General features: G+C 38.8%; 1 protein-coding gene across 2 annotated transcripts in view; it reads right to left on the bottom strand.

The window, feature by feature from the left end:
- LOC115773949 (low density lipoprotein receptor adapter protein 1) overlaps nucleotides 1-13,838 on the bottom strand; it is a 50,063-nt gene that overhangs the window by 11,056 nt on the left and 25,169 nt on the right. For both annotated transcript variants that reach the window (XM_030720910.1, XM_030720909.1), the window contains exons 3-7: nucleotides 12,664-12,776; nucleotides 4,548-4,662; nucleotides 4,074-4,146; nucleotides 3,749-3,835; nucleotides 1,832-1,959 (exon numbers count right to left, since the gene is read on the bottom strand). In XM_030720910.1, coding sequence (XP_030576770.1) covers nucleotides 1,832-1,959; nucleotides 3,749-3,835; nucleotides 4,074-4,146; nucleotides 4,548-4,662; nucleotides 12,664-12,776 — 516 coding nt within the window. The remainder of the gene's footprint in view (nucleotides 1-1,831; nucleotides 1,960-3,748; nucleotides 3,836-4,073; nucleotides 4,147-4,547; nucleotides 4,663-12,663; nucleotides 12,777-13,838) is intronic.

Raw genomic sequence — 13,838 nt, 5'->3', positions numbered from 1 at the left:
GAATCGATCTGTGAAAACAGATTTTACTAACTTAGTCACAAATGCACCTCAGTTAATAGTCACAGTAATAGATACAGTACAAGATGATAAACATTTTTCTGTTCAAGGAATAAGCATGGACAGATGATAAAACTGTGTAACTGCAACAATAAAACCAACTTGAAATAGCTAATGAGGTCTCTCTCAGTTAAAGCATAATTTCTCCCAATAAGAACAAAGGCCTATCAATGAAAGTACGTAACAGTGAACATTGTGGCATTTCACTGTATGAGATCAGTGTGTAGGAAAGATAGTCTAATGGATATGGTGTCACCTAGTGCTGAAAATCTGTAACTGAACACCAGGATGGTTACTGATGTGCCTCTGCAGCAATAAATGTATAAAATTAGCTCACATTATGTTATACATGTCATATATTTATTATGTTTCATATAGGAAGGAAACATCTGCAGGATAGCCCATGTTTTTTGACAGGACAGGTGGATAGGTATGCTCAGATTGGCTTAGACCGGTATCAAGCAGAATGTGACCAATCATTACACTCTCTTTATCAGTGTAATTATAGTATGTTTGGGCTTTTTTTCCCCATTTAAATTTAGCTACAGTGACTCAGTTTTTAGTGCTCATGTAAAGAATAGGTATATGGATAAGCTGATTATATTCATCGTTCTAGTTTGCTTAGTCCAGCAGTTTAAAGGTTTAAAGTTAAGCTAACTTAATAGAAAGACAACATCAAAGTATGTTGAAATTTTAATATACACATATTGCCATAAGTATTCACTAACCCATCCAAATCGTTAAATACAGGTGTTCCAGTCACTTCCATGGCCACAGGTGTATAAACCAAGCACCGTGGCATGCAGACTGCTTCTACAAACATATGTGAAAGAATGGGTCGCTCTCAGGAGCTCAGTGAATTCAAGCATGGTACCGTGATAGGATGCCACCTGTACAACAAGTCCAATCATGAAATTTCCTCATTACTAAATATTCCACAGTCAACTGTTAGTTGACAGTTCCCAATCTCTTCCACATCGGCATAGTTCCAGGGAAAGAAACTAATACTTCAGCATACCAAGACATTTTGGACAATTTTATGCTCCCAACTTTGTGGGAGCAGTTTGGGGATGGCCCCTTCCTGTTCCAACATGGCTGCGCACCAGTGCACAAAGCAAGGACCACAAAGACATGGATGAGCAAGTTTAGTGTCGAAGAACTTGACTGGCCTGCACAGAGTCCTGATCACAACCTGACAGAACACCTTTGGGGTGAATTAGAGCAGAGACTGCGAGCCAGGTCTTCTCATCCAACATCAATGTCTGACCTCACAAATGAGCTTCTGGAAGAATGATCTAAAATTCCCATAAACACACTCCTAATCCTTGTGGAAAGCCTTCCCCAAAGAGCTGAAGCTGTTATGGCTGTGGCCAGCATCATATTAAACCCTATGGATTAAGAATGGATGTCACACAAGTTCATATGCGTGTGAAGGCAGACGAGCGAATACTTTTGGCACTATAGTGGATATACATAAAATATACATGGTTTAAAAACTACAGTCAAAGATATTAGGTCTTAAGATTGAATTTAATTTAATTTGATTGTGGAAGGAAGGCTATTCCAAAGCTTTACCACAGCAACTACAAAAGCACAATCTCACTAATCACTAACCTCGCTCATCAAACAGTTAAAAGCAGCTTTTCTGAGGACATAAAAGCCGTAGTGGTGTAGTAGGGGTGAAATGTGCAGCACCTGGGTGCCGAATCAGGCATGGATTTATGGGCAAAATTATCAAACATTAATTCTATATTTGACAGGTAGCCAGACCTACCCAAGAGTCATGTTTGATTGGTCGCCTTCGAGTAGGGTTACTGCGGGGTGAGGGTGAGCTGAGTGAAGCAGAGAAGAAGGGCCTCCGGAGCTTCTCTTCCATCCCTGTGGGCTTATGTGCCTCTGGATCTATGAGAGATGACAGGTGCTGATGAGAGTCTGACAAGCAATAAAGGAAAAGAGCAGAAAGAAGGAAACAGGACAGAGTAGAGACAGATGAGAGGGCAGATGCATCCGGATGCAGAGCGGAAGACAGAGGAAGGGAGACTTGTCAGATTTCAAAGGGGTGAAACAACATCTCCAGCCCGTGGCACTCAAAAACTTCTCTATAACCTGCAGAATTTAAATCATCTCTGTAAAACTTTAATGCATCTTTCTGTGTAGTTATTCCAGAGGTCCTCAAAGCTTTCACACCAGACATCTCTATGTCCTCAGGCCACTACCACTGGGAGCAGAGCAAATTTTAATTGAAAGGATCTGGAAAACCAGGCCTCGACTAACGATGGATGATTAAGTCTCATTTGGTATGTCTGCTGACCCTCTGAGGTGAGGAAAACATTTTGACCTATAAAGAGTAACTTATAAATGTCACAGTCATTAGAATGGACTTAAAATTCACCGTTTCCCTGAATGCCTAATGAGTGGTACATAAACAGGTGATTTGTCCTCAGTGTGTATGAGAAGTGACTGATGTCAGATGCATTTGTGAGTGAGCAGTTCCAAAATTACAAGTCTCATTGTAATAGACATACTATACAGTAACTGAAAAGGTCATTTAAAGTCATTATAGGACTGACTACTTAATCATGCTGAGTGAAAACTGTTGGGTTTGTGAGGATGAAACAAATCTGCATCTCTTCATCAACTTAGTTCCATAACTGCAGCATAGTACTGTTATCATTTTCACAGCTTTAATCAGATCACTATCTGCAGGCTTCTTTCTCTATGCTCATTTCAAGTGTGGTTCTTAAATGATTTCACAAGGAACAAAACTGAAAAAGTTTAAGAGAAAACACACTCTTTGGCTTTCGTGCTGAGAGTTAGATGAAATTTCATGTCTCGCCCCTTTCATGTCTCGACAGTAAATACTGTGTGAATCAAAAGCCAGCTGCCAGTTAGCTGAGCATAAATAGTGGAAACCGCAGGAAACTGTGAGCCATGGCACGTGATGAATTCTAATTTTTTGACACGAAGGCCCCAAACAGCTTGAGCAGCTGAAATCTTGGATCAAAACTTGGTTTGAAAAGAAAACATAGTGGTAAACATGCCAGTTTAATCTTCTGAGATATGTTGCCTGCCTCAAATTCAAGATGATACATGTTTTAAAAGTAACATTTAATAAGTTGTGTTTGTGCTATTTTCAATAAAAATACAGAGATTAAATGATTTGCAAATCATTTAAACCTGATATTTAAAACCAGGTTTGGAAACAGGATTGTCTAATCGGGCCACGTCATATCTTAATGACTTCACAATACCTTATTATCCTAACGGAGCACTGCCCCTCCCTGATCCTGGTTCTGCAGGAGGTTTCCTCCTGTTAAAAGGGAGTTTTTCCTTCCCACAGTCACCGAATGCTTGTGTGATTACTGGAGTTTCTAATACTGTAGGGTCTCTATTTTACAATATAAAGCTCCTTAAGGTGAGTGAATTGAATTAAACTGAATCTGAATGCTACAGTTTTATGGTTATGTATCAGACTTGTAAATAAGAGTATATAACAATAACAATCACTTAATTTAGAATGGTGCTGTTTCTAAAGTTGAGAGTTCATGTTATATCATGTTAAAAACTTCATAATTAAGATTCTGCTGTGTTCAGTTAAGGGATGCAACCTTATACCTTTCACTAATATAATCATATCCTATTTGACAAGAAGACACACAATATGGATGAGGACAAGGTAAAATGAAGTTACCCGCTGGAACACACTGAGTGTCTGCTGCCTGCGTCTGCCCATTGCTTGCTGCACAGGAACAGCAGGTCCTGGCCTTCTTGCTTTTGTCTGTGAACAGAGAAAACAGTTTCAAAAACCAATCCCTTGGAAAATAATAGGCTCCATCTATATTTGGTTGTTTATCCATTTATGGACAGGCAATTTAAGGTCCACAAAATGGTGCAAAAAGAGGGGTAAACATGTATAAACTGATAAATACAAACTTTAAAAGAAAGAAAGAAAAAGAAAACTTGAATACAGTTAGTTCCAGTGTCACTTTGTTCTCCTCTTTGTTCAGGGAACTTACCTTCCTGAGCAATCTCCCACAGATCTAAGGCCACTTTAAAGGCCTGGGCTACTGTTAATGTCACAGCCTGAGCCTGGAAGGGGGAATAACACAATAATGAAACTAGATGGAAAATAAATCATGATTACTAATGGGTATATCATTTTGTGATAAAGATGATATTTTAACTTTTAATTCTGCTTTAGTTTTCAAAAAAAAAACCCCCCAATAATAATAGATTTGTCCGAGCTTAATGGTAAATGATCTTTAAAAAAATATGTTTAATAGTAAACATGAAAGCAAAACTTAAGACTCATTAAGAAAACAGCCACAAGATGGAGCCACACACCACCCATTGTTATGCTCCAACTACAGTTCATAATTACTGGTCCTGAAACAAACTAAGAACCCTACTACAGTCTGACAACATGTTCTCAAGTCATCAATCTAAATACAGGTATATACAAAAAAAAAGAAACAGCATTGCAGACTTACAATTTTCTTCTTTTGACAGAGAAATGCGTGGCACTCAAGCGTCTCATTGAACTGACTCTGAGAAACATATGCAAAGACCTTGTCCTGAGTTTTATCTGCTGTGCAGTACGAGATTCTGTTTAAATGAACAGAGAAAACAGACAACAGAAGACAAAAGTAAAATTTACTGCAGTTTAGTAACTCAACTTTATTAAATCAGTTCAGATGGCATACAGTCTATACTATATAATAAAATAACTAGTCCTTACCAGGTCTTAAAATTCATTTTCAGGTTAAAAAAAAACAAAAACCAAAAAAGAACCTGAGAGCAACAAAATCATGATATATTACACTGTCATTATTTATGAAGAAATACAGTGAAAACTAAGAACAACCCACGATTAAATAGCTTGTAGAACCACCTTTAGCAGCAATAACTTTGGAAACTGAACTTTGACTGGGCCATTGCAACACCTTGACTGTTTTCTTTTGGGCCAGGCTTCAGCTGTCAGACCAATGGCCTCACATTGAACTCTAGAATACGTCTGTATACAGAGGAGTTCACGGTTGGCTCAAGGACTGTAAGGTACCCAGGGGTCCTATGGCTGCAAAATAAGCCCAAATCATCACCTCTCCACCACTGTGCTTGACGACTGGTATGAGGTGTTTGTGCTGATGCCGTTTTCATGTTTTCACCAAACGTGGTGCTGTGCATTGCGGCCAAACATATGCACTTTGGTTTCGTCTATCCAGAACTCTTTTGGTTTGTTCAAATGCAACTGTGCAAACCGAAGCTGTGCTTCCATGTTTTCTTTTTCTTTTTCAAGAGGAGAGGCTTTCTCCTGGCAATCCTTCCATACAAACCATACTTGTTCAGTCTTCTAACTGTACTGTCATGAACTTTTACATGCTAACTGAGGCCTGTAGGGTCTAAGATGTAGCATTTGGGTTTTTAGCAATTTCTCTGAGCACTGCATGATGAATTTGCTTGCACATGCACTCCTGAGAAGACTGGCAGCTCTCTTAAAAGTGTTCCACTTGTGAATAATCTTTCTCACTGTAGAATGATGGACTTCAAATTGTTTGGAAATGGCTTTATAACCTTTCCCAGACTGATGGCCAGCAACAATTCATTCATTGCTGATGTCCTTCCTCCTTGGCATTGTGTTAATTCACACCTGATTGCACACTTTTCATACACTGCTTCTGTATTTTCGCTTCATTTTTGTTAAAAAAAAAAAAATAATAATGGTGTGTCACATGCTGTTGTAATTACTTACTGCTGAGGACCAGATTACTTTATGTCCTGATACTTAAAACCATAGAACTGCTGTACATCCATTTATGATGACACATGAAAAACTACAAATAGGAAGGCTTTAGTGTCACATGTACAGAAAAAAGGACAAGTATGCAACATTACCTGCTAGTCCACAGTTACTGAAACCTCGTAGATCAAGGTAAGCTGCACTGCATACATGTCAATTAAGGCTCTAACTTTGCCTTTGTGCTGAACCTTTTGCATATGCATGAACAAACCAATCATAGCGTGAGAGCAGTGGATGTGAATAATAGTTGATTAAGTCCCACAGCTGGGAATGGTGGAGCAAAGACAAATGAGCAGCAGTGACATCCACAAGTGAGTTGTGCTTGAAGTGCTTGAAGCTGTAGGTACTTCAGAGTTTAGATAAAGCAGAGATAAAGTGCTTTATGGCAAACTGAAATGTTGATCAAATGCTGCCTTTAAAGACCAAGACTGTCACTTAACCCAGAATTCTTAGCTCAGGAGCAATATTTACATTTTTGTGATGAAGATGATAGGATTATTCAAAAGTAAATGCCTTTTTTTTTTAATTTTATACTGATAAACTGTTTGCTCTTCCTCATTTTTATCTAAGGACATCAAGCACTACAGGAAGGCATTTGAAGCTGCAGGAAATCTGCTGAAGAAAACTCATTTCTAAAATAACCTCCCTTGGAGTTATAAATATATTGTGAATTCTTATCAACCACAAAAACAAAAAAACAAAACAAAACAAAAACAAACAACAACAACAACAAAAAAACAGTCCCTATTATGTAGGTAAATTTTTTTCCTGAAATTTCTACCATCAGTGGAAAGTCTAAGATTACAAATTGATCGCCACTGTGATTATATTGCATTTGAGACTTCATTCCCAGCAGCCACACTGAATCTTTAATGGATCTACTATCAGGTTTTCAAGAAAACCAATTGTCTGCAGATCCAGTCACAGCCTTGGCCCAGTGATTTTCAATAGTTATCCAAAACCAATCCAGATAAAGTCCACCAAGCCATTTTGTTCTCCCACAGCAGCTTGTATGGGGCTCACTGAGGCAACAAAAGCAGTGAATTTTCTTTGTCAGATTTTACGCAGGCTATTAGAAGCTGTATCGATCTTGAGTCACTCTGTATGCCTATCTTCGGCTGTTACCTGAACCAGCACTGTGCGTCATTGTTTGTTGCCTTAAATAGATATGTAAATGAGCCATGGTGAGTGTTGCACTTGACCTTTTTCCACTATAATTAAAAACACAGCCTTTTTTATGGGCACAACAAAGACAGTTAGGGGCTTCATTGTGCCAGGAGTAGAACTCTTCTACATGTGCTTCTACATGTTGCTATTTTTGTTATTCATGTTGTCATCATCATCACTGGAGAAAGGGAAAGCTCCGAGTTGATGACTGTATAATCTGCCATCATTAGAGTAAATTGTAAACTGTATGCAAAGGGGATTTGTGGATGGCTGACACTCATTTGCTACCCCAATTCAGAGGTGTGGGGGTTGGTGGGTGGGTAGTGGCGCTAAAAATGAAGTAATGTATTAGATCAAACAACAAGCAGGAAATCAACAGCACTCACGTCTCCATCTCAGATTGTTTGCTGGCTTGCACCACTAATGCATGACCCACATAGCAATGCCCAGGATACCCAGCTCTGCGTTTTACCCCCTCTCCCAAAGCTCGAACTTATATTTGGGGTCGTAATTGCATAAAAATGAGCTGAGAAAAAGTTGAAAGGGTTGACCTATTTAAAATTAGAAAACACATGAAACCGAGTACTGCTCAATACAGCTCAATTATTATTCTGAGATTTTATGTGCTTTAAATTAACTCCATAGATTTTCCACAACATGAACTTCACTTATTTTAATTATTTAAGCATCTCCATATCTGCATGCTTCTTTGTGCTCTCAGAACTTTATTTGATAAAAATAAAGAAATCAAAAACTGTATGCGATGTAAATTGGACCAGTCTCCCTTCAAGTCATCTCCTTGTGCACCTCTGGACTGCTTTCAGCACAGCTGCCATTTTTAGATTTCTTTACAGAAGTTTCATTCTGACCACTCCACTGCACCTGCGATTTCACTTTAAACTTGAAATTACAGAAAACACAACTGATGAGAACTGGATCCTGGCCTGTGCCCAAAGGTAGCACAAGAGGTTAGGAGCATACTCATCTTTTTTTTTTTTGCTCTGGATTGTTGGAATTTCTACAAGTTCAGGCTGTCAGTGACTCCCAAATTGTCTCGTATCACTCTGTCATCATGCAACCATTCGCTTCACATTCAAAAGACAGGAGATTTTTGGCCGCACTAACACAATCCTAACTCAGCTACCGCCCCACTTGCCAGATTTGGCTCCCTGAAACGCCATCTCCCTCGAAATGAGATTTATTTTGAAGGATCACCATTTTGATCTAGTGGCTGAGATCCAGTGCACATGGCAAAGATACTGTAACTGATCAGAAGTGGTTTTTCATGTAATGATCTAAAAATAACCACAGGGCTTAAAGAAAGAGGACCCTGAAGGGGATGGCAGTCCAAAAATGCTTATTTATTTTTATTTGTCCCAGAACTATATAAGCAAATAAGCTATAAGCAAAATGTTGAAATAGGTCAGTGCACATGCAGTGCAAGTCAGTGTCCCCAAAACTGTATGTGCATCGGCTATGATTCGCATTACTAATATGATTATTTAGCACTGAACCGTGCATAAACAATCATATTAAGCAAGACGTGCCACATTTTCTTCTACTGTCAACAGCATGAAAGTCAGAACTTATCATACATATATTTACATATATCCACCAAAAAAAAAAAAAAAAAGAGACCTCCATCCAGTGGATGCACATGTAAAATTTAATCCATATGCCAAAACCACGTATCTTCGATCAATAAAAGTCTCTTAAGAAAAGCTCTCAGTCATTATGGGATAATAAGTGTCAGATGTGAGGCACAGTGAATGTTGTTGTCAATATAGGCCTTCAGCTTTAAACAACACCACAAAAAATAAATAACTGACAGCATCACAGAATTCCCACTAAGCTTGAACAACAGAAGCTGAGCTGTCAGTCTCCATCATATCTCCAAAGGAGCTGTCTGGACTGCAAGCCTTTGATCTTCTTACTGTGTAGCGTACCGGTATTTGTGAGGCAGAGAGAGAACATCATTGGATATTATTTAAATATTTACAGTACAAAGCCAGAATAGCTCTTCACACATCAAAGCCTCAAACTTTACATACACTGAATGAAACGAGTCTGCTGCTTAATTCAACAGTGAACTACTTCTGTTCAACTTTCAACTTAACAATAGTGCAATTGCTAAAAAAAACAACAACAAAAAACAGCAGCATTTTTTTTTTTTTAAGTATGATTTATTTCTGATTTTACACAATAATGAACATCAGAACAGACAAAAATTCCAGTTATAACATAAGACATTAATTGGAATAATAAACATGAACCAGTAAATGACACAAAGACAAAACAAAACAAAAACAAAAACAAAAAAAACCCCCAAAAAACAAATATACATATTTACACACATATATATATATATATATATATTCAACACTCAACTTAACAATAGTGCAATTGCTAAAAAAAAACAACAACAAAAAACAGCAGCATTTTTGTTGTGGTATAGCAGTTTATGTTTTTTTTAAGAAGCCATCTCTCCGTGAATGTTTAGGACCACTGTCACGTCCTGTATCCTCAGTTTGCAGAGATCGTGCAGACGCATGTCAGAACCGCGTGCATCATTACAAGGTGTGTTGTCAGTCTACATTTTAGCTCTCCTTTTCTGATCCGTACGCTCTGCTGATTGATATGCTGGCTGTTCCCTGAGAGCTCTTGTCTGAATATGAATCAGCAACACTAGCCCAGATGGAGTCTGAACACCCTCAAAATGTTCTCCGCGGGGAGCTTCTTCTGTCTGCGTGTTTTAAACAAAGTGTGTTTTTAAAAGGATGAAAAACTCTGTTTCTTTGTATTGGTGTTCAATATCTGGATTTTTCTACACCGCTGCATATAAAGGCCTCTCAGGAGCATCAATACTGAAAAACAAACCGGCCACTTGTCTACTGATCCAGTAAGTGGCTGCATTAATCAAACTCCCACGTCTTCTCTTAGATCTGCAGATCAAATCTGTGCATGATCCAGTATCAGCAAGCACACAGATTACTTATATTCCGAACTATCAAAGGGAGTATTTCTTTTAACACTGATTTTGGATTAAAAATGTGCAATTAGTCCAACCAAATTTGTAGGAATCATTTGATAGAGACTGAGCTAGGAACGAGAGAGCTTTGCGTAAAGACTGGAATCAGAAGTAAACAGCTAACCCGGCTCTCTGCAATGTTCAATCCTCTCCTTGAGGCAAAAGTGTCACACCAGACATGTTCTTATATTTAATTTGCATCAACTGGATCTGGCCTCTGGAGCACACCTAATGCGCACATGTTAAAATTGTGTTTTGTTATTAGCATGAAGTTAAATGACAAATTTGCTAAATTTGGCTTCTCCCTAATAGGAAATGTGTTTGATTAACATATCAATGGATGTTATTCCTTCCATTCAACAGTGATCTGTAAAATACTGGTGGGTATTGTCATTACAATCCAGGTTTATGCCTGTGGTTGAATATCATCTATTCTCCTCCTGTATGGTGTAATCCTTCACCCCTGTTAGCAGTTAAGACAACAGCAGCACTTAGAGGCAGCCTTGCTTATGCTGGAACATCAAGTTTATGACAACATAAGAACTGTCACTTTAAAGGCTGTTGAATACTATGAAGCTGCAAAAACTTAAATTCCACTAATACAGGTTGGTACTGCATTGTTTGTTTGTTACTGGGTGGGTGTGGATGGATGCAGTGGGAGGGTTATGGGTGCCGGGATCTTATTTTCAATGCCATGCACAATGCCCTCCCGTCTGTTTTCTAACCCCCACTAAGCTTCCCCTGAGGGGAAACTGGCTGGCTTCAACTCAGTGTGAATACAAAATTAACTCCACAAACACACACACATTTACATACGCTTACTGTGCACGTTGCACACTCAGGTCTATCCATGTGCGGACATATGAGCAGAAAACTTATGTATCTAACTCATTTTCCCCAGTAGCTGTTGCACACTATAAACACAGACTTGATTTGCTTGATCTGAATTCTTTCACCCTCCGCTTGCTTTCTTGGCCAGCAAATGGATTATGTGTAGCAAAAATAAGATACAGGGGGGGGGGGGGGGGGGGGGGGGGGCAGAAATGGCTACAAGGAAGTGGGGGTGGGGGTGGGGCTCTATAAAATCCATCTTCAGTCAACCCATATGTATGTGGACCTTCACTGTCCCCTGTATCATATCTCAGCAAACAATCGAAGCTTGAGTTTCAGTCTAAGAAATCTGTTGTCCTGTGTTCAAAGCTCAGTTTAAGATAATGAACCAAAATAGGACTTTTTTTTCCTAGACAGCATAAAGGAAAGGAGGAAAGAGACGAGGAGAGACGAAAGAATGAGATCAAAGACGAGGCAGGTTACCCTAGCCTGTGGTCTGTTACTGCTGATAAGGTGGATCAGGAGGGGATCCAGACCTACACCTGCACACACGCACACACACAAACACACATGCACACACACACGTCTCCCGTCTTTTATCAAAGCTTGTTCTGTAATCACAGTCCAGCCATATGATATTTAGAATGTAATCCTCAACAACAAGAGGCCAACTCTATATTACAGAATGCTACCCAGAGACGGGAACCCAGCCAAACATATATCAACACACACACACACACACACACACACACACAGACTTGTTAGAATGAAATCTAGCTTGTATTCACATGAGTGATGCACTTACTGTGAAATTATGGGCTGATATAGATGGCTTTCTTTTGTTTCATTTTTGTTATAATTGGTTTCATTTTCCCTTTGGTGCCAGGCAAGTAAAGAAATTTCATCACCCTGTCTTTGAACATTTAGACCAAAATTAATGTGACACAACAGATAATCATCTTGTGATGCATCCCTAACTGACACACACCATAGCTCCAAGCAGACTGCTTAGTTTAATAAAAAAAAAAGCAAAAGCAGCCCAAGCAATGGGCAGAGGGCTAAATGACCTAGATACATTATAAGATACTGCTTTTTCATGTATAAAATGAAGCCACTTCTTAACAACAACAACACCAACATCATCATTAATATTAAAAGCATTAAATCCAAGAATGGCCAAACCTAAAACAATACAAGGATGAGTAAAACAGGAGCAAATTACTGTAAAAAATAAGAGATAAGACAAAGCAGTTACCTCTTGTAATAGGAACAGCTGATCTAAAAAGATTATTTTAGTGAATTTGAATTTAAATTGAGTTTGGTACAGTACAAATGAGGTTTCTGCTGGAGTGTTTGTCTCATTCAGCCCCAAGTCCCTGCAGGTTTATTCTGATAGCAATCCAGTATTTTTCATGTATAATATGCCTGGAAAATTTGAAACAATGCTGTCACCTTTGCAAAGTTCTACTCTAACTAGCAGTACTCACAATGTCAATGCTAAGCAGGTATAATATTTTCCCATTTTAATTTAATGTATTTATATGTAAAGCAGTATAGTATAGCACTAAAGCAGAGACTGAATTCCTTCTGATCATGAAAATGAATTATTGTGGGCCACGCAGATCAGGCAAAAACTTTGACCTACCAGTGGAACTAGAGGAACCTGAGGGAAGGTAAGTTCTGGAAACATGAATGTCTAAAACACTTCCTAGCAATCAGTCCAGTAGATGTCATATTAATATGGTGAACCAACAGATTGAGACCAGAAATGCTATGGCCGTACCTGTAAATGGAGACATTCTCTATGAGGTCTGTAGTTTCTGTGTCCGTGATGACGATGCCTTTCGGTGAGATCGTCAGTGTTACTTTCCGAAACTTCTTCGCGCTGGCTCTGGCCTGTGGATTTTAAACATAAAACATTTACAGTACTGCACAAAAATCTAGAGCAACCCCTTATTTCTTCCAGTGAACCAGACTTTCTTTGAGCAATATTACTCCAGGCTTTCTGAAAGGCTTCCAAAGTTTTTCTTTGGACACTGACTGCCTTCTCATTTTTTCCTCACTTAGCTCTGAAATATGAAATTTTCAAGCACAAAAAAGCATCCAACTGTCTACACATAACAGACAGCTTAGCACAGAAACAATTTAAATTGTATCTTTAAGCACTTCCTAGCAGCCTGATGCAAAAAAACATAATTTGTTCCTATTTCTTTAGTTGACTCTATGAAGGCATAAAATAGTAATTTTGTAACAAATCCACAGCAGATGAACAGTAGCTGAAAGTCATGTGTTTAAGAAATAGAAAAAAAAAAAATCCAGCAAAGACGTAACACAGAGCCTGAGAGCTGCACATGGTCCTTCAGTTCATCCATCTACTGTTCACTGAGCCAGAAATGGTCTTAATGGAAGTGTGGCTGTCAAGAAGCCATTGTTAAGCAAGGAAAACAAAAAGAAAAAGCCAATTTATGCCAAATTTCACAAAAACTGGAGTAAAGATCAGTGGGAGTGATTAATCCACATTTGACATTTTTAGTTCAAATTGCTGTCAATATGTATGGAGGAAGTGAAGAGAGGTACAACAGTGAGCATCCACAGTCATCTGTAAAATACAGTGGAGGATCTGTCATGGTTTGGGGCTGCATTTCAGCCAGTGGTTTTGGGGATCTTGTCAAAATTGATGGAATTATGAATGCAGAGCAGTACCATCTGGAAAGCGTCTCATTGGCAAAAGCTTCATTTTACAGCATGACAATGATCCCAAACACACTGCCAATGCAGTAAAAGCATACCTGGATAGAAAAAACACACACAATGGAACACTATATCAGTCATGGATCGGCCTCCTCAGAGCACACACCTCAATATTATTGAAGCAGTGTGGGATCATCTTAACTGAGAATGAAACAAGGCAGCCAACATCCAAAGAAGAGCTTTTAATGTCCTCTAAGAAGCCTGGAG

This window comes from Archocentrus centrarchus, chromosome 24 (assembly GCF_007364275.1).
Source record: "Archocentrus centrarchus isolate MPI-CPG fArcCen1 chromosome 24, fArcCen1, whole genome shotgun sequence".
NCBI classification, from domain to species: domain Eukaryota; kingdom Metazoa; phylum Chordata; class Actinopteri; order Cichliformes; family Cichlidae; genus Archocentrus; species Archocentrus centrarchus.
Note: the sequence above shows the minus strand (reverse complement) of the source record. Positions and strands in the feature narration are given on the sequence as shown.